The sequence below is a fragment of the Natator depressus genome, chromosome 5 (genome assembly GCF_965152275.1).
Source record: "Natator depressus isolate rNatDep1 chromosome 5, rNatDep2.hap1, whole genome shotgun sequence".
Taxonomy (NCBI): domain Eukaryota; kingdom Metazoa; phylum Chordata; order Testudines; family Cheloniidae; genus Natator; species Natator depressus.
In genome coordinates this window covers 20419653-20439391 of record NC_134238.1, presented here as the reverse complement: position 1 = coordinate 20439391, position 19739 = coordinate 20419653, and the positions used below count along the sequence as shown (strand labels likewise).

The 19739-nt window shown below is 45.4% G+C and overlaps 1 protein-coding gene across 2 annotated transcripts in view; it reads left to right on the top strand.

Annotated features, from left to right (window-relative positions):
* The first annotated feature begins 1424 nt into the window (after window positions 1-1424).
* The window catches only part of FECH (ferrochelatase), a 43844-nt gene continuing 25529 nt past the window's right edge, over window positions 1425-19739 (top strand). Inside the window, exon 1 of one of the 2 annotated variants that reach the window (XM_074952399.1) lies at window positions 1425-1445. Coding sequence is in view for 1 of the 2 variants with exons in the window: in XM_074952398.1 (XP_074808499.1) it covers window positions 15999-16062 (64 nt within the window). In the remaining variant the exon portion in view is untranslated. Of the gene's footprint in view, window positions 1446-15806; window positions 16063-19739 lie in introns of those variants that run through there. The other variant, XM_074952398.1, reaches the window with a different exon arrangement.

Below are 19739 nucleotides of genomic sequence, written 5' to 3'. Positions count from 1 at the left end.
TGTTCCCAGAGCACTGAGCTGAAATCAAGATTCATTTTATGAGACTACAAGCTCATAGCAGATATGGGGTCCCATTTGTGCCAGGCTTGAGCATTATCTACTCATTAAGCCTCCCAACCTCAGGTACAGTCTCCCTTGCCACACACCGAATTCCCTGGTTATATGAATGCACACAGATTGCTTTCTGATGATCTCCAATTTTTGTTCGTTTGCTTTCTCAAATATTCCCTCCCCTCCTTTCCCCCTGCTTTTCTTAAGTACTGGGCTGTGATTTATTTAAAGAATAGCTTAATGGAAGTGATCATAGTGCAAAGCGTTGCTTAGTGCACTACAGAAAGGTGCTCAGCTATGCTGCTGTGAGGACAGTAAAAACAAACATAGAATAGAAAGGGCAAAATTCAGAGAAACATGGTCATATAAACAAACAGAAAATGCAGAGATATTGCTTTTGTACCCAAATTAACCCTTATTCCTCCATATTAATGCACCTAAAGCCATGTACTCAGATAACATTTCTAAACAAGAGCTGCCATGAGAGAACCTACTTTAACAACTCAGCCTTCCAACTTTTCCCTTTACATAAAGGAGAGTAGAACCTCCAATGCCTCTTGGGAATTAAAGGGCACAATCAACTTTAAAAAAAAAAAGACTTAAGCTATTGTTATAAGTATCACCTAAGTTTACCATGACTGACAGCAGAATAGGATATTTTCCTGTTTTTTCATGCTGTTTACTACATATATAGTTTATTTCACTGTTTCCCTTGTCTAGTCAGTCACTTTATTCTGTTTGTGTGGATTTTTCACATAGCAGCAGGAAGAGGAAAATGTTGAAAAAACAGAAAAATTGGCAAAGGGACTCACAGGCAGGTCTAGTATCCAAAACTAGATCTAAGTTATTATTTTAAGTTGACCATGTCCCTTTAAAGCATCCTTTACATGGTCAGAATGAGGCAGCAGCATCTATTTGATAGGGAATTGTACCTGGAGTGAAGTAGCCAGGGTTCTGTTTGCAGCTTTGCCGTTCATTTGCAGTGTGACATAGGGCAAGTCACTTAGCTTCCCTGTGCCTGGAGACAAGATGCATTTACCCTGTGGCAATCAAGAAGAATTCAGCTTACTACATCTATGAACTTACCAGTCATACTAGAGGAATTAGTTTGTGTACATAAAGCTGAATAAAAGAGAAACCTATTTGGGCCTCAGTTACCCTGAATTATTTCCCAGTGAAATTATTAAAATGACCAACTTACAGTGTGGCCTATAGTCTGCATTCTTGATTCATATTTATCTCTCTGGAGGGTGTTAAGTGGTTAGCGATGTGAAATGTGACAGGACTAACATGCACCACTTTTTTTTCCCTCCCAGTCGTCCGTCTGCACAGCTGTTATGTTGCCTCTCTCACATGTAAGACAGGAGGATGACTGCTGGAGGTTTTAAACCCATGTAAGGAATACCTGGTAGGCTTCTGTTAAACATTACAAAGAACAGCTGTTCCAATAAAGGTAGTAATTATAAAGTAGACATTCAAAAATAAACAGGAACTAGATTCAGCGAGCCACTCCTCTAGAACCAGGATCTGATGTGGCAAACCTTGCCTCCGGTGAGTAATATACTAAAAATCAATTATAGAATTCATGTGAATAAGGACTAGCGAGTAAGACGGTAGGAGTAAGCCTAGAATGTTTGTGAAAAGAGGAGCTTTCTGGCTCACAAAATAGGGACCCAATCTGGCAACACTTTCTCACATGAGTATCCATTAAGCTAGAAATCCCTTGGGAGACAATGGGGCTGGTTGCATGAAACAGTGAAGGACTGTACACTACCTCAACATCAGATTATGCCCCATCATCAGTCACCAACTCTCTCATGATTCTATTTCCAGTCTTGTGGCTGTGGTGTTTTCCTTAAAGCCCCAGCTCCTGAAGCCATGTAAATACAAGAGGGTCTCAGCTTGATTTATTTATTTAAAGTGTTTAGCTTTTTTGGCTGCAAAGAAAAGTGTGAAAATGCAACCCAATGCAACCTAAAACCTCAAAACCACAAGGCGGCTAAAAAGAACCCAATTAAAAAAAAGAAATCTTGTGATTTTTTAAGCCACTCCATGCATTTTGAGCACTTATTGACAATAAGTGTTATATAGGAACATAGCAACAGTCATACCAGAACAGACCACTAGGCCATCTAGTCTAATATTTTGCCTGTAGCAGGGGCATTTAGATTCTACCGGATACTTCAACGACAGACAACTCTGCTCTAACCCATAATGCAGCTAAGCAGTTGCATAACACTATAATCTTTGGCGGGGATGATTTACAGCTGTAGGGATTATGGTCCATTGTTAGGAAGAAGCTTTATGAACTCATCCTGCCAATTTTTTTCTTTTGTTAATGAAATCTTAGTTACCTAATTATTAAGTAATGGGAATTAGCCTTTTGAGTATCTGCAACAGGAACAGAATGGAACTATCACATTTCCTAGCATTTGCTTGCTAGGATTTTATAGGCTGCTTTGACTGTTCTAATAACAGATTGAACTTCTTTTGAACAACATGACATTGAGGCATGCGAATATCCATGGTATGGCAAAATGCGGCAGGATAGAAGTCTATTTGATCTGAATTTCAGTCCAACAGGTACCTGGGCTATTAAGAAGTTCTATGTTATGAGAGAGCTACAACTAGTGACATTATTGCCAATGAAAGTGGATTCAGGTGCAGAGTTCCAGAAATGAAAGCAGGAGGATGAACAAAAGGTAGCAGTCATGATAAGAGGAATATGATTTCCAACTGTTCATGTATAAACTGTGATATGCCAAAGACAAGGAACAGGTATGTTGTTTTTGAACAAGAGCCATGGCTACTTACTTTGCATCTGAGGGAGCCAGGATGAGAGGCAGTTTGCAGCCTGGCAGTTAGTGAAACAGAGATCTGCTTGTAAACATAACGTGGGAACGGCTGTGAAATCGTGACCATGACCTGACTGGGTTTACAATGTAAGATCAGGGAAAGCGTTCACCCCGTTATTTTGTTAATTCTATAGATTCCCCATCCCAAGGATCCTACAGTCTGAAAATAAATATCCCACAAAATATGGAGGTATTCATGTATTACTGAGCAAAATTAACTGTGAAAAAAGGAATGGGAAAGAGGCCCTGGGAAGACAAGAATGAGTCTGAGAGAGAGGTGTAGTCAGAGTTGAACACACAATTGTGAGCAGAGAATTCCCACTTCTAATTCTGAATTCTAGCCCTGGCTCTGGCACGGATACAGGCAATCCCCTATTCCTAGCACATACACCCCTCACTCCTGAGTCACCAGGCTTTGTCCCATGCACCTTACCAATTGCAACTTTTCAGCAATACCTCTTGGGGATGGGCACTTCTTTGCCCAGGGTCTTTGAGCGAGTGCTCCACTGAGCTGTTGATGACTTGGAAGAATATTCTAGCTCTTCATGAACTAGACCCAAACAGCTTAAAAGCTAAATTTCTCTTAAAGAAAGCAGTTTAGTCAGAGAAAAAATTATATCTAATGTCATGAGGAAGACAACTTAGCTACATAAGAGCCATTCAAGATGTAAGTCAGTGCTTACTTACATAGTTTTGCCAACTTCAAGAGATCAAAAATTGTGAGTTGGACACCCCCCCACCCCCCTCAAATCATGAGATTAGCCCAAAAATCATGACATTTTAATAAAAGATTATATTGTGTTTTTTAGGTCAGTCTCCCTTTGAACTCCCCTTGCCCATCCCCAGGGTGTGTGCATTTGATAATTAGTGTCGCCCACTTTCCCACATGTACTAGATAAGGTGATATTTTTGGCCCCTGCTGCAAGAGCTCTCACCCCCACATCTGCCTGACTCCCACCAGCAATTAATCCTCTCCCAAATCACCACCCCATCAGTTCAGCCCCGCTGCCCCATCAACCCCCGCCACCCTCAGTTCACCCTCCCAGTACTTACCCCATCTGCTCAGAACCCACCATCAATACAGACCTCCCACCCCATGGGCCCTCAATCTCCTCACTTCAGTCTTCCAGCCTCATCTCTGCTTATTAGGGTTCATGACCCTCCCCAGGCTGGGAGGGGAGGGGGGGGGAAGTACAGTGGGGTCCCCTCTCCCACTTCCCAGGCTGGCAGGGAGCAGCTGCCAGGATTTCTAAGTAAAACTAAGCTTCAATTTTTGAGTGCTCATATGTCAGATTCCAAATGTACTTTGGAACTAACTGCCAAATGGAGAAGCCACATTCTTTTGGTTAGGGCAGGGTAATTCCTGTTTGACAGGAAACACATTAAACTGTGCCCTGGCTGGGGAAAAAAAAATCCTGACATTTAAGAATTGTATCATGAGATCATGAGTGAGGCTTAGGCCATGTCCATATAGGTAGAGCACTGCAGCCATGCAATACAGCTGCGCCACTGCACCACATCTGGTGAAGATGCTGTATAGCAATGGGAGAGAGCACTTGGCTCAAGAAATCCAATATTTACAATACAGATAGGCAGGAAATGAATTTTTTTCCTGTGACTTAACACACACAATTAGTTGTTCTTTAATTTTTGTCAAAAGCCTGTTTTTCTTTGGGAAAAAAATCAAAACATTTTTGATAGACAATTTGTGACCATCTCTAATTTACAATAAAAGGCAGATTGCTTAAGGGATGACAAGCAATAAAGATTTTACAAATGTGTAGAGCAAGAAGCAACAGGGAGGGTCTGGCTCCCTGAGGAGACGGTGAGGCAAACTGTGACAGTACAAGTAATAACCTGGAAACCAGAAGGACTTCTTTGAGGCAGTGGGGGGTGGGTGGGTAAGAACACGTGACTGAAAGGTTTCTGGGGAAGTAAAACTTCGGCTTCAACTATACACAAAAGGAATTTTGGTTTAACTATACTAGTATAGTTAGACATACAACTCCCCTAGTGTTGACAGTTATATCCATATGAAAGTGCTTATATGCAGCTGTTCACAAAAGGGACATACCAGTTGTACCAGTATAACTATTTTGGTACAAATCAACACCCTGCCTGACAGTTCTACCGTACAAAATCTTGGTATAGACCAAGCCTTGCTGCAACAAAGAATTTCACTGAAGCTGGTCAAACGATTTCCAGCAGGCCATTTTTCCATTGGAAAGTGCCATTTCGTTCAAATTGAGACTCTCTGCAGGAATATGTCAATTTTGATGAAATTTCATTTTAGAAAAAAGAGAATCACTTTGAGGTTGAAGTGTTCCTGTTTTGAACCATCAGAATGGAACATTTCAATTTCATTTCAAAACAACTTTTCATTTTGAAATGTATTTTATTTGCTATGTTATGATGCAATATGATCTATTTACAAATATAAAAAAATCAGAATGAGAATGAAACATTTTGATTGTATTAAAACAGAGCATTTATATTGACCCCAAACATTTCAGAAAATTTTATGGAACATTTTGAAATTTGTTGATTTTCTTCCAATTTGATATGAAAACAAATTTCAAAACATTAGACTCCTGTGGAATGGACATTGAGTTTCTGCCAACTCTAGATCTCACCATGTTAAAAAACCAGAGCAGTTTAAAATAGATGCTGGAGGACTGGAGGGTGAGAAATGCCAGAATTCTGAAAGAGACAGCAAACACAAAAGGAGGAGCAGAAGGAGATAGTTTTCAGTTCTCGTTAGAGAGCAGAGTGAAGAGGTATATCGCAGGACTTCAGAGAAGTTATTTTTGATGCTCCTGTTTAAAAAGGGATTAAGGGAAGATCTGGGAAGCTTCAAACATGGGAGTATGACCTCTGTAGTGCTGGGAGAGAGTCTACTGTATAATTGAGTAAGGAAAGAAAACCAAATTCTTGGACAGGTATATGCTAGCTAAAAACCATGTAACTGGGTAATTTCAGGGACTGGTAATAGTACTGAGAGTACTATGTCTCCATCACCACAAAAATCACTATTAGAACTGACATTGGCAGGATAGAGGCCAAGGTTTGAATAAGCAGAGATTAACCTGCTCTCATAACCCTACCAGTGGTCCTACCAGACCAGGATTAAGACGAGGTAGCTGGGGAGCTTGTACTCCTGCTTTTTGCGAAAGCTGTTCTGAGGATGGATAGAGAACTTCAAGAAGCAGTCAAGTTAGCTTAATTGTGAGTTAACATTGCTAGACTGTATAGCCCACCAACACAAGTCCTAAAAAGAAATTAAATAATCTCAGATCTAAACCTTGCTATTTAGTTCCCTTTCTCTGTCTCCACTGCTTTGGTTCCCCCACCCACAGCACACAAATCGCCTCCCTCATCCCAAACATAAGCTTTCTCTCTTTCTCTCCTGGCCTTCCATAAACTGTGTTACATGGTGGAAAGATATGTGGCATTATTAGTTTTATATTTTGAAACGTGAAATAAAGAGCGAGTCTGAGGCAATAAGAAAAGCACAGATAATTCATCTCAAGCTTATCCTTCATGCGTAAAAGGCCCCTCTGTCCTGTGCGCATGCTCTCCCTCTTGATGGGAACTTTTTAAATCCTAAATCTCCTTAACAATTTTAAGAAAAGTCTGGCTACTCTGATCCATCCCCTTTGTAGCAAAAAGATAAAGTTTAATTGACCTCCTGGCTAGATCCTTACTGGTTATTTGAAAAGTGCATCCTAGACAAGTTAGATGGGGGTAATGCCAATTGATGTGTCTCCACTGTGTATTTGGCTGTCTGAATTTAAGATTATTTTATTGCCCTTTGATGTCTGGGCAGTCAAGACACATCAGCTATGCTATAATAGTTAATGTTTCTGGCCTGTTGGACACAATAGTACTCTCTGGGGGGTGGCATGTTTACTGACCTGATACAATCACCACACTTACCCTTGTTTAATATCCTTGAATATGAGCATGTTTATGTCAGTTTCCCCAAATACAATACATCCCCCACCAAGACATGACAGAGTCAATTAATGACTTTAGCCTGTGCCTAAACCTCGGACCATGTGTGAAATGTGCATTAATGGCCCCAGAAAATACACCATGGAGGATTGGATTGATTATAAAACAGACAGAAGAACAGTGATCTGATGGAGTGTAAGAATTCTGAACTATTATTGTCATCAGTAAAATCCACTGCCTACAGCCTTGAATTTTGAATTGTTCTGGCAATTACAAACAGATTAGAATGTAGGAAACTATTTTGACTAGTTTAATATTCTTTAAAACCAGTGTTTTATAATTGCAATAAGATACTCCATTACCAGAGCTGGGATACATTTTAACGTATGCCTCGTATTGTACTTACCAACAAACGAGGAGTCTGATCCTGTCCCTTTATCACAAAGGTAGTCCTTTCTCCCCTGAATAATCCTGTGGAGTTCTGTACTATGCATGTAATATTGCACCCCTGGGTGGGTTATCAGTAATCAAACCTGGAACTTCTGGATTTTAAAGCATGAGCCAGTGCTAATCTGAGCTAAGAGATTCATCTCTGTTAGCAAGCCTGTAGGAGGCTCATCGACTTCTAGATATGGCCCAGTTACCACTAGAGGGGGACAGAGGACCACAGTGAGTGGAGTTACTTCTTCCTCCAGTGATGATCCCTGTTGTGTTCCACTGTGGGTTTATGCATGCGCACCAGGCGTCTGGAGTCAGAAAATTTTAAAGTAGCGTCCTTTGGCTCGCACACATGTCCTGGCTCACCTCTTGCTTCTGTCTGAGGTGATAAAGGGCGGGGCGGACTGACCACATCTTCACTTCTTTCTTACCGCCACATGGTCCGTATTGGAACTTCCAGTGGCCTCGTTTCTGACGCACCTTTAAATACATAGTTGTAAACAGTTTTTAGAACGTTAGAGTTTTATTGTAGTTCATCATAATTTTCAGTGATTAGTGTAGATAGATTGGGGGTTTGTCTTTCCACCCCCACACCCCCCCCCTTGTATCCACGTGCGGGTACCAGACTATGTCCAGGACCCTGGGCTTTAAACTCTGTGCTGCCTCCTCCTGCCCATGCTCCTTCTTGGTCAGCGACAAACACCAACACTGCCTCTCTTGCTTCGGGGAAGCTCACATTGCATTCAGGTGCATGGCAGTATCTGCCAGTTCTTCCCCAGCCCTACCCAAGAAGCCCAGGCTCTCCCCCTCCGGAAGCACTTCATGGAAGTCACCATGAGGCCTCACTCGGACCCAGGCCAGGGGACCCCCCTGTACATCAGCCATAAATGGCAAGGAGTGCATCCCCTGCTACTGAGTCCAAATCCGGCACTGTCAGACAGTATCACCACTATGGACCCCATTCCAGGGCCTAGTCAGGAAGCAGACCCATAAGCATGGGAATAGGTCTTCCTCAAAAGCGAAGAAGTGCACACTCCTTCCATGAGTTCGAACCATGGAAATAGGGCATGCACAAAATCTCAGACACAACAAGTAGTCCCAGAAGCAGTGGGACCCAGCGGTTCCAAGCACCAGCTCACTGGTACCATCAACATTGGCGCCCCATAAGATGTGGGTTCCACCCACTCTGGGGAAGTCCATCTTGGCACCACCACTGACACCAAGTAAAGAGAGGGTACCTCTGACACCAGGGAGGTCCAGAACTGTGTTTGAGCCCAGGATGTATTTGCCTAACAGAACTGGGATCACTCCATCTGTCGGGGCCTTTCTACCTCTAGGGAGGCTATTTCTCCCCCTCGTGATCTGCCATCACTGTGGGACCTCTCACCTCCCATTCCAACCATCTACACACTTCTTCCAGCCCCGACAGTACTGCCAATGGAACTGGAATCCATTTTCTTATCCTTTAACAAACTGGATGCCAGAGAGGGTCCACTGATGTCATACCATCTGTATGTGCCCTCATGGAGATCATCCTGATCTTAACATCTTCTGCTCCAACCACCACAGACCCACTGGTGCCCCATGCCATGGGGACTGCCTCAACATCCTCCAGATTCAAACTATTGGCTATACTGGGGACCCTGGTCCCAATACCCTCCCTCAGAACCAGCCCTGATCCACAAGGGAAACTTCACCTACCTCCCCATTGAGGGCCCCTTCAAGCAGGTGCTCGGATCCATTGATGGAGGTGGAACCCCTTAGCCTGGCTCCAATGGTGCCCCTGGACAGGCAGATTTCCCTCCTCTTCCCCTGATGAGGTGGCAACTACAGTGTCCCCTTCACCTCTGGGGGATTTTAGGCAGTTCCAAGAGCAATCGTGCAAAATTGTGGGGGACCACCACATTCCCCAGAGGAAACCCATGATGCCCAGCATAAACTGGATATCCTCTACCTCAGACACCAACTAGGGTTGCACTGGCTAATTTAATGATGCCATTCTTGAGCCTGCCAGGGCAGTATGGCACACCCCAGCCACATGCCCCCCAAATGGGCAGAAAGATGCTACTATATTCTGGCTAAGGGGCCTGAGTTTCTCTTCTCACACCCCCTCCCCAAAACTCCCTGGTTGTCCAAGCAATGACTGAATGAGTCACACCAACCCATTTGGCAAGATGAGCAAGCGTTTGAACCTTTTGGGTCTTTTCCTCAGCCAGTCTCCAGTTCAGGATTTTGAACAATCAGGCATTACTAGCCAAATACAACTTCCTGAATTACAGCACATTTGAGGAATTTGCTGATAGACTCCCACAGAGGACTGGACTGATTTTTAGATGCTCATTGAGAAGGGAAGCAGATAGCCAGAACAGCACTCCAGTCAGCAGTGGTCATAGTAGACACCTCTTCCAGGGCTACAGCTACGGCTATAGTTACACATAGGGAATGTCGATGCCACTCTTCCGGTTTCACTCAGGAGGTACAAAACACCATAGAAGACGTCCCCTTTAATGAATCCCGTCTTTTAAATCAAAAGACGGATGATTTTTCCCTACATACCCTCAAGGACTCTAGAGCCACCCTTTGCTTGCAGGGCATCAACACCCTTGTCCACAGGGCATCAACACCCTTGCCCAAAGCACAGGCAACACATGGGGAGACATGTGGGGTCAAGTCCCCCCCCACATTGGCCTGTCGGGAGTGGGGAGGGAGAGGTGCTCTGTCCTCCCACTGCACCTGTCCCTGGCAGCCAGGCCTGGGCAGGGAACGGAGGGGGCAGGACCAGCCGCTTCTCACACCAGCCACTCTGGGTCGCTGCTGTGTGCAGAGCCTGGCTGGGGAGGCGGTGGTGGCTGGCCGCCTCCTGCCTGGGGCCCCCCTGTCCGGGCTCTGGAGCCCCTTCTCTCCCCCCCAGGCATGTTTCCAGCTCGCTCAGCCACTGTCTCCAGCAGCCAGGCCTGGATGGGGGGTGGCCCACTGCCGCCGCCACCACCACTCCCCAGCCAGGCTCTCAGGCAGCTGCTGCACTGCACAGAGTAGATTCCCACCCACCCCCAATTCTACCCTGCGGTGGTGGATATACCAATGTCACGTATGCAGAGGGGTTCCCTTCCTCCTCTCTGGAGGAGAGGATCATCACCGATGCATCCCTCATTGGTTGGGGAGCGCACTTGGACAATTATGGGACACAGAGAACGTGGTCGCCTCAAGAATTCAGGATGCACATCAATATCCTGGAACTTTGACCTGTAAGGAAAATATGTCAGTCCTTTCTCCCCTTCATCCATTCCCACCACATCGGACACCACCACCACCGTCTTCTACATCAACAAACCGGTGGGACGATATCAACCGCTTTATGCGCAGAAGCGGTCACTCACTGGATCTTCTTGTCTACAGCCTATCTTCCGCTCAGACGACATTTTGTGATCAACCATGAGTGGGAACTCTAATTCAGTAGTTCATGACATCTTCACCAGATGGGGGATTCTGACCAGACACCTCCCATATAAACAGCAAATGCACCACATCCTGCTCCAGGGAAGGTCTCAGCTACCACTCTCAGAGTGACTCTCCCTCTTGCCTGGTCAGGCCAAGTCAACTACGCTTTCCCTCTTCTATCGCACCTGCTTTGGGTACTCCACAAGATCCGATGGGACAGAGCAACAGTCATTCTGATCACCCGCTGCTGGCCCAGACAATTCTGGTTTCCCAGTCTCCTTTGTATGACAGCCTGCCCACCAATTCCTATCACCACCTTCCCCAATCTGCTGACAAAGTGCAACTGCAACATCAGACATCCCAATACACAGGTGCTCTATCTCAGAGCATAGTATTTGGATGGGCATCTGCTTTGGAATGGACCTTTTCTTCAGCCATACAAGACATCTCTTCTCCAGCAGCAGGAAATAATCCACTAGACACGGTTACCAGGCAAAGTGGAAATGCTTTGCTTCCTGGGCCCAACAAAAGGGAGTTTCACCAGAATCAGCAGGGATCCCCCCCAACTATTTTTTGTCCTTGAAGGAATCAGGTCTCACCATCAACTCTCTGAAAGTCCACCTGGTGGCTATTGGTATATTCCCCTTCCCCTCCATGGAAGGTCACGCCATTTTTACACACACATTAACTACTAGGTTTTGGAAGGGTGTCATCAGAACCTTCCTACCCATCCAACACATCACTCCCCAATGGGACCTGAACCTAGTTCTATCCATGTTAACAAAACCACCCTTTGAACTTCTGGCATCACGCTCTAAGTCACCTTCCTTGTTGCTGTAACTTCCATGAAAAGGGTTGACAAACTTAGAGCTATGATAGCAGACCTGCCTTTCACAATTTTCCACAAAGACAGAGTTTCCTTGCACCTGCATCCCAAATTCTTACCAAAGATAATCTCCCAGTTTCACATCAATCCATTCAGTTACCTGTTTTCTTCCCCAAACCACATACATCTGCAGAGGAACACCAACTCTACTCCCTAGATGTCTGACTAGCTTTAGCCTTGTATCCAGAGAATAAGATCCATCAGGAAGTCCCCCAGACAGTAACAGAAAGATTTGGGGGACTGGCCATCTCCAAAAAAAGAGGCTCTCTAAGTGAATTTCAGGTTGCATTAAACTTTGCAAGCAAGCCTACCTGCAATACAGGAGAACTAAAGATCAGTAGTAGAGTATTAGAGGGAAATATATAAGCCCAAGGCTAATTAAGGCGTGGTTCCCTGTAGACTAGGGAGGGTGGCTACAGGTTAATTGGAGCACTTGCAGTCAATTAAGGCCCTGTCAGGAACCTAATAAAACCACCCTGCTTCAGACAGGAAGCAAGCTTATTTGGAGGTGTGCTCTGAGACTTGAAAGAGCAGAAAATAGAAGTGAGGGAGACTCCCTTCCCTAGTGTCTAAGGACTGAAGGTACCCCACTCAAGGGGGAAGAGGGTAAGAACCTCCAGAGGTTGAGAGGGGCTGGGGCTTAGAGAAAGGAGCAAATCCCGACCGCTTCCCTCCTTTACCACCTTCCTAGGTCACTAGCAGGGGCCCTCAGTGTCCCAAGGGCAAGGGCTGACAGCCCCCCACCAAGAAAAGTGCAGGACCTACCATACTAACATCAGCCATTTTGTCACAGACCCCAGGCTTTGACCCTGGCCTCCCTTCAGGATGTGCTGCTCCTGGACAGATGTAGAGCAGCCATGTGGAGTTCTGTACACACCTTTGCAATGCACTATACCTTAGCACAAGAGTCAGCAGCCCTAGTAGATGCCTCCTTTGGTGTGGCAGGTCTCTGCCTGACCATTCCATCTTCATCCTTGCACCCTCCTCTGACTTAGGTACTGCTGGTTAATCACCCTCAGTGGAAGTACTCCTGGGGACATTCTGCTCCAAAAACTTAAAAATTTGGTGCCAAAAAATTAAAAATTCTGTACATAATATTTTAAAATTCTGCAAATTTTATTTGTCAAAATAACACTACCTAATCATGCCAGTTTCAATTATTTTGGTAATTTATTTTAAAATACCGGTCAGCAAGTGCAATACAATACTTGGAACAATACAGACGCACACAAAAATTCCCCCAGGAGTAGAGAGTTAAAGAAATCCCTGTGACAACCCAGTTCCTGTTTTTCTGTCCCCTTTGCCCCTTCCCCCCAGCCAGTGGGCCAGACACCCACAACCCTTTCCTCCCCAGAGACTAGCTGCAGTGCCCCTCCCAGATACCCACACCCTCTCCCCCCCCACAGAGCCCAGGTATGGGGGCCCCCCTTGCCCAGACATCCTCTTTCTTCCCCCGCGGAGCCCAGGAATCCAGAGGGAGAAACAGCCTGATGCTCAATCCCAGGCTTGCCCTGAGTTTCCTATGTGCCACCCTCTCCTGGCAGCTGGGAACTGCAGCTGTCGGGAACCCTTTAGCTCCCTCATAGTCATAGAATATCAGGGTTGGAAGGGACCTCAGGAGGTCATCTAGTCCAACCCCCTGCTCAAAGCAGGACCAATCCCCAATATTTTGCCCCAGATCCCTAAATGGCCCCCTCAAGGACTGAACTCACAACCCTGGGTTTAGCAGGCCAATGCTCAAACCACTGAGCTATGCCTCCCTCAGCAGCATCTTCTATGTGTGAGCTGGGCTCGGCCAGGTCCAGCAGTCCCTAGTGGCAGTTAGCAGCACTGCAGCCCATTTCTGTGGGGGGGAAGGAAATTCTGTGCACACAACGTTAATTTCTGCAAAATTCTGCATTGCGCAGTGGTGCAGAATTCCCCCAGCAGTAAGTGGAATACAATAGGGACCATCACTCAGAGAAGAAGAGGTTACTTACCTGTAACTGGAGGTTTTTCAATATCCTTGGTCATTATCTGCATTCCACTTGCCATCCTCCTTCCTCTCTGCTACAGATGTATCTGATTTGCAGTTGAAAAGGAACTGGAGATGCAGCTGGTCCTCCCTACCCTTTATCACCTCAAACGGAAACATCGGCTGTATTGATAGGGTGCATACACGGACCAATGGACACTACTTTTAAATTCTCTGGCTCTGGGTGCATGGTGCACATACATAAACCCACAGATAGGGACCACACATCTCGAAGAACCTTCAGTTACAGGTAAGTAACCTCTTCATACCAGTTTCAGGGTTAACAGAATCAAGGTATGAATTAGTTTAACACTATTCACACCCCCTTTCAAGTGTCATTACTATTGAGCCAAATGAATCTCCCATGTTCCCTTTTTCATTGAATGCTGTAAAAGAAACAGTCGTATCTCAACAAACTCTCCACTGTCAGTAGTACAGGTTTTTGACATGTTGCCTTGTGTATTTGTTGATATCCATGCCTTTGTGATGTCTCTTTGGTCTTGTGTAGTCTCAGAAAAGAGATGCTCAGGGTTCAGCCGATTGCAGTATTTGGGTTCGGGGAGGAATTTTCCTCCAGGGCAGATTGGCAGAGGCCCTGGAGGTTTTTCGTCTTCCTCTGTAGCATGGGGCACGAGTCACTTGCTGGAGGATTCTCTGCTCCTTGAAGTCTTTAAACCACGATTTGAGGACTTCAATAGCTCAGACATAGGTGAGAGGTTTTTCACAGGAGTGGGTGGGTGAGATTCTGTGGCCTGCATTGTGCAGGAGCTCGGACTGGATGATCATAATGGTCCCTTCTGACCTTGGTATCTATGAATCTATGCTTTTTTTCAACTGAGTTAGCTCAGTCAAGCTAGTTTAACTTGACTGAAAACCCCACTTACCACAAATCTAAGCACAGTTTAACTCCTTTTACTCCTTTTTTTTCCTAGTCAGGACTAGGTCTTTTATTTTCCCTGTTTGGGATCAGGCAGAGCAGATGGATTTCTGGATCCATGTGTATGACCATGTCAGACACATAATAAACATGTAGCTGTACTGATATTATAAATATAAAAGGGAAAAATGAAATGCCGTAACTCTTACATCAATTATTGTAAAGACCTTAGAGATATATTAGCCAGTCAGTTTTTAAAAAATTGTCTGAACAGTCAAAACCCAATCATTTTATGGAGAAGAACAGCACTAGGAGTTACATAGACAGGGAGCAGTCAGTGACCCATAGTGTGTAAACTGGTGCCTTTTGCCAGGGGTTAGTGGGGAAAGGAACTGTTTTTATGTGGTTTTTTTCTGAAGTTGCTACAAGACTTGGTCAAAACTGGTTCTCTACTTGTAAGGTAACTCCCTTCTCTTCATGTGTCAGTATATTCATGCCTGCATCTGTAATTTTCACTCCATGGATCTGAAGAAGTGGGTTTTTTGCCCACGAAAGCTTATGCCCAAATAAATCTGTTAGTCTTCAAGGTGCCACTGGACTCCTCGTTGTTGATTGCATGAATGTCACAATTCAATAATTAGAGACAATTTTCTTCCATGTTCTGCACCAATCTTCTATTTTAAAACCATAGAAGATAAATTAGTATAAACAATTATTCTTTTGTCACTAGCTATAAAAATAAAAGGTTAACATTTTCAAACTTGAGTGCCTAAAGTTTAGTACCTAAAGCCCCAAACTGGTAAACACTTATTTATGGGCTTCCTTTTAAGTGTTTGCAAGATGGGGGCCTAAATAAGTCGCATGAGTTCCAGAGATGCTGAGCACCCATAACTGAGTTGTCCAGGCTCAATACCTCTGAAAATCAGACAGCCTATTTAGGTGTCTAAATATGAATGTAGGTGCTTAACTTTGGACATCCACGATAGAAGATGTTGGCCACGCTTTTTAGAATACTTGATATCTCTTTGGTTTAAATTAATTTGGGACTCAAGTCCCTAAAAAGAAAGGGAAACCTGTTTACAAATCAATCGAACTGTTACTGTCACTTTAGTTTTGGCTGGTTGCCCCAGCTCTTAAGCCATCTGCAACCTGCAGATTCTTGTTTTTGCTCTGAGATCCGAGTCGCACCCGCTCTGGCTGCGCTGGCAGCTGGTTTGCTGGTGGCTGGGAGTTGGATCTTTGACAATCAAAGGAAGGGGGAGGATCTCTAGTTCTGGGACCTGCCTCTCTCCCTGTCCCCACCCCTTCCAGGCAAAGCAAACGCAGGTCTTCCTAATGGAAGAAACCGGCGGGCGGGCTGACACAGAAGGCTCTTGACAGGGAGGAAGGAGCAGGCAGAGGGAGGCGAGCCCACTCCGGCTAGTGCTAAGGCGCTTTCAGCAGGGGAAGGGAACCCTTTTCCCCGGGCGTCTGCAGACTAAGGGAATGTATTTAGTTCACACAAATATGGCTGCTGCCTTCAGAGCTGCAAACCGAGTGTTGTGTCCATGTAAGTTTCCAACTGCATTTTAAGGGTGGCCGGGATGCCCTGGGCTGAATGAAGCGTGCGGTGGAAATGCAGCCTGCCCCGCGGGCCGGCCGGGGGCTCTCCCGCAGCTCGCTGCACTTGCTGGCTCCCCGGGAGGGGTCGGACTTGGGAGAGCTGGGATGTTTTCTTGCACGCCCCTGGCCCCCCAAAAACTCTCCATTCCTGGGGCGGGGAAGCCGCCCCTTCTGAAAAGTGACCCCCACCCCGCCGCTGCATTGCAAAGGGAGCAGCAATTCCGAGAGAGGGTTTTGTGCAGCTGGGAGGCAGATGAACGCCTGGCTGCGTTGCATAAACAAAGGGCTTTCGCGCCGAGCGGTGCGGAGCATGTGCCCGCTCCCCTGGGTGGGAAACACCCCCCTCCGGCGGGGAGGGGGCAGGGCTGGAGGAGCATTTCTGGAGCAAACTCTTCCCCCCTGTAGCCCCGATCGGAGGATGGTCTGAGCGCAGAGAAGAGGGAAGATTTAACTTCTCCCACATGCTGCCCACTTGAGACCTGTGTCCCGGGTAGCCCGGGCGGCGTTGGCACCAGCGGCCCCTCTCCAGGGCCTGTGTAACACTTTTCCTTGTGCTGGGTGCAAGGAGGGGGCACGAGAAGATTCCCCCCCCCCCCCCCCGCTTCCCTTTGGGCGCTGCAGCCGGGACTCTGTTACGCAACGCGCCCTTTCAGTGAAAAGCGTTTGCATAACGCTACGTGATTAGCAGCGGCGGGAGTCCTGGGGGGACTGGTGCGTCCTGCTGCGGCGAGGGAGTTGGTGCCTGGCAGCGGGAGCCCCTGTAATGCAGTGGCTGACCCTGGGTGCTGCTGGCCGCGAGAGCCCAGAGACAGGGCGCCCTGGTGGGGCAGGGCCGGTTTCTCTGGAGGCAGCGGTAGGGCCAGGGCATCGTGCCCTGGTTCAGCAAGCGCCTCCTGCTGAGTGCTGTAAGTGGCCTGGCCAGTGCTGTGGCACCCAGAGCCAGGGCCCCCGCTCAGTCCAGATCTTTCCAGCTTCTGCTTTCCTTTGTCTCTCCCATTTTTCGTGTCGTTTGGCTGGGTAGGTTGTAGGCATCTTCTGTCTCTTTCCATCGTGCGGAGCACGTTGTGGGCGCTTAATCCATTCTGGTCAAGCATGCGCCACCACCTGTCTCTGGTGCCCAGGATCAGCAGTGCTCTTGCCAAGCTGTTACAGGCGGGTAACCAGTGTGGTGTGCTCTGTCTGGTGCAGTAAGTGTCTCTGGAAGCCAAACTCCAGGGAGGGAGTCAAATTCTGCCATCAGTTACAGCCATCAACCTCAATCAGTGGGCTTGTACCATTAAATTGAGTCTGGCCCTACATCTGTACAAACTGTTTGCAGGGAAATCCAAACCTCTGCAAGCAGATCCAATTACAGCTTTGTCGACCCCAATGTAAAAGCAAACCCAGTTCAGGTGACCATGGGAGACTGGGAATCATGTCTCTTATAACTGGGCCTTGCAGACGCAGGTTATTTACTAGAGAGCACTTGGCTGAGTATCTTGCCTTTATGCAATGGTGTTGTAGCTGTGTTGAGCCCAGGATATTTGAGACAAGGTGGGTGAGGTAATATCTTTTATTGGACCAACTTCCATTGGTGACCTGAAGAGCACTGTGTGGCTCAAAAGCTTCTCTCTTTCACCGGCGGAAGTTGGTTCAATAAAATATTATTACTTTACCTACCTTGATTGTCTAATATCTTGTCTTTATTCATTCTGTCACAAATAAGAGCCCTTTAGTGCACTGACAATCCTTTCTGTTCCTATTGCAAGCCATGGTGGTTAAGAGACTTTCTTCATATTTAGCTGCCTTACAACTTGGGTATGGATGTGTCTGGTTTTTGCATCAAAAATAGAGTTTTGGTTTTAAAAAGCCAGAAACTCAAACAGTTGAAGTACAAAAAGTATTTTATAAAATAGATAAGTTCTCAAACTCTAAGTGCATGGACTGTGTTTTATTTTGGAAAGCATACAAAAATTCACATAGACCCAATGTGAATGATGAGACCTTTCTAACTCCCAAAAACGGACCCTCTCCACTTAACTTTCCCAGCCACTCACCATACCCCCAGAAAATTCCTGGGTCAGTAGATTGACGCTGCTGTCTTCTAAAGCTATGCAGTATGCGAGTCCTTAAGCGGCTGCTTTCAGCGGTAGAACCACCAGGATTTGTTGCTGTTCCACAGCGATTATTATTTATTCAGTTATTTTGACTTATAAAATGTAGCCACTTTGGACATCTACAGAAATTAATTTACAAGGTCATTTTTTATATTTATTATGTTAAATCAGTGTAAAAGGAAACATGCCCCGCCCAACAGACTGCAGCCTGTGAAAAGAGATGAGACTTGTGCCATGCCCTTACGATCAACAGACTCTGTCAGGCCAGTGGGGAAGAGACCGCTCTTGAAAACATTCTGTTACCTTCTACCTGCCGTATACATTTGGGGATGGATGACACTCCCCAGCTTTCCTGGTAGTCTTTTGATTATGGGAAAGGAAAGAAGCGGTCTCTCGGGTTTCAGGAAACATGCCATGTAGGCTGAGATATATGCAAATCGCTTCTATAGAGTTGGTCCCCCAAACATTTTAGGATTTAACTCATACAAATAAGATGAGACACAGAGTGCAGCAGGTCAGTTGTGGAGATGCATACAAAAGGGCTGAGCTGGACATGTAAAACTTCATAGATATTAAATCCAGAAAGATCCATTAGATAATCTAATTTGACCTCCTGTATAATGCAGGCCGTAGACTTTCATCCAGTTACTCCTATAATGAGCCCAATAGCTTGGATTTGACTTAAGTTCGTTTGGGTCATCGCTTTTTAGTATTTAACCCTAAATTTGTCTCTCTTGTTACAAAGCCAGAATTTGAATCCCCTTCCCCCTCTCAGCTTTAATTAAAAAGGATTTAATGTAGAAAATGTTAGTAATTAATGAGGACTAGGTCTATTGGTTGTGAAACAGAACACATCCCTTACACACCCGGCATGCGTAGTATCTTTTTTCCAGTGTCCGTGTAAGTGAATGGAGATTATGGTAGGGTATTGATTCAAGGGGTACTACTTTTAAAGAAAAAAGTTGAAATAAAAATCCCTGAATTAAAGCAACTGAGACGTACAACCGAAAAAGCAAGATCATTCTTTGCTGAGAAAGAAACTATTGTAAACTCAGCCTGTTTGCTGAACAACACCTATGGTAAAAGTGAGTAACTGATCTCGTGATTCGACTTGCTGCAAATGCCTAGGGCCCTAGGCAACACATGGGACTGCTGAAAGGCCTTTCCTCAAGATTCCTTGGCTTTTGTGGTCTGTTTTTAACCTTAACCTGGTTATTTGCATATTGTGGGAAATGTTTTATTAAGATTGTATGGTCTCTGTCTTTCCCCCCTTCCTTATTTATCCCCAGGGCTCTGTGGAAAAATAGCACAGAACAGTGACTCAAATTTTAAGTAAATGCTAGCAATGGTTTAAATATACTTAGCAGAGCACTTTTTATTTTTGTTTTAAAAGTACATCTATAGATTTTTTTTCTTAAATATTATTGAATCAGTGTAACAACTTATGCTCAGACAGTCTAACAGTTTTTTAAAAGGAATAATTCAACATAATAAGGAATATGATTTAAGATAACTTGAGTGTGCAGAT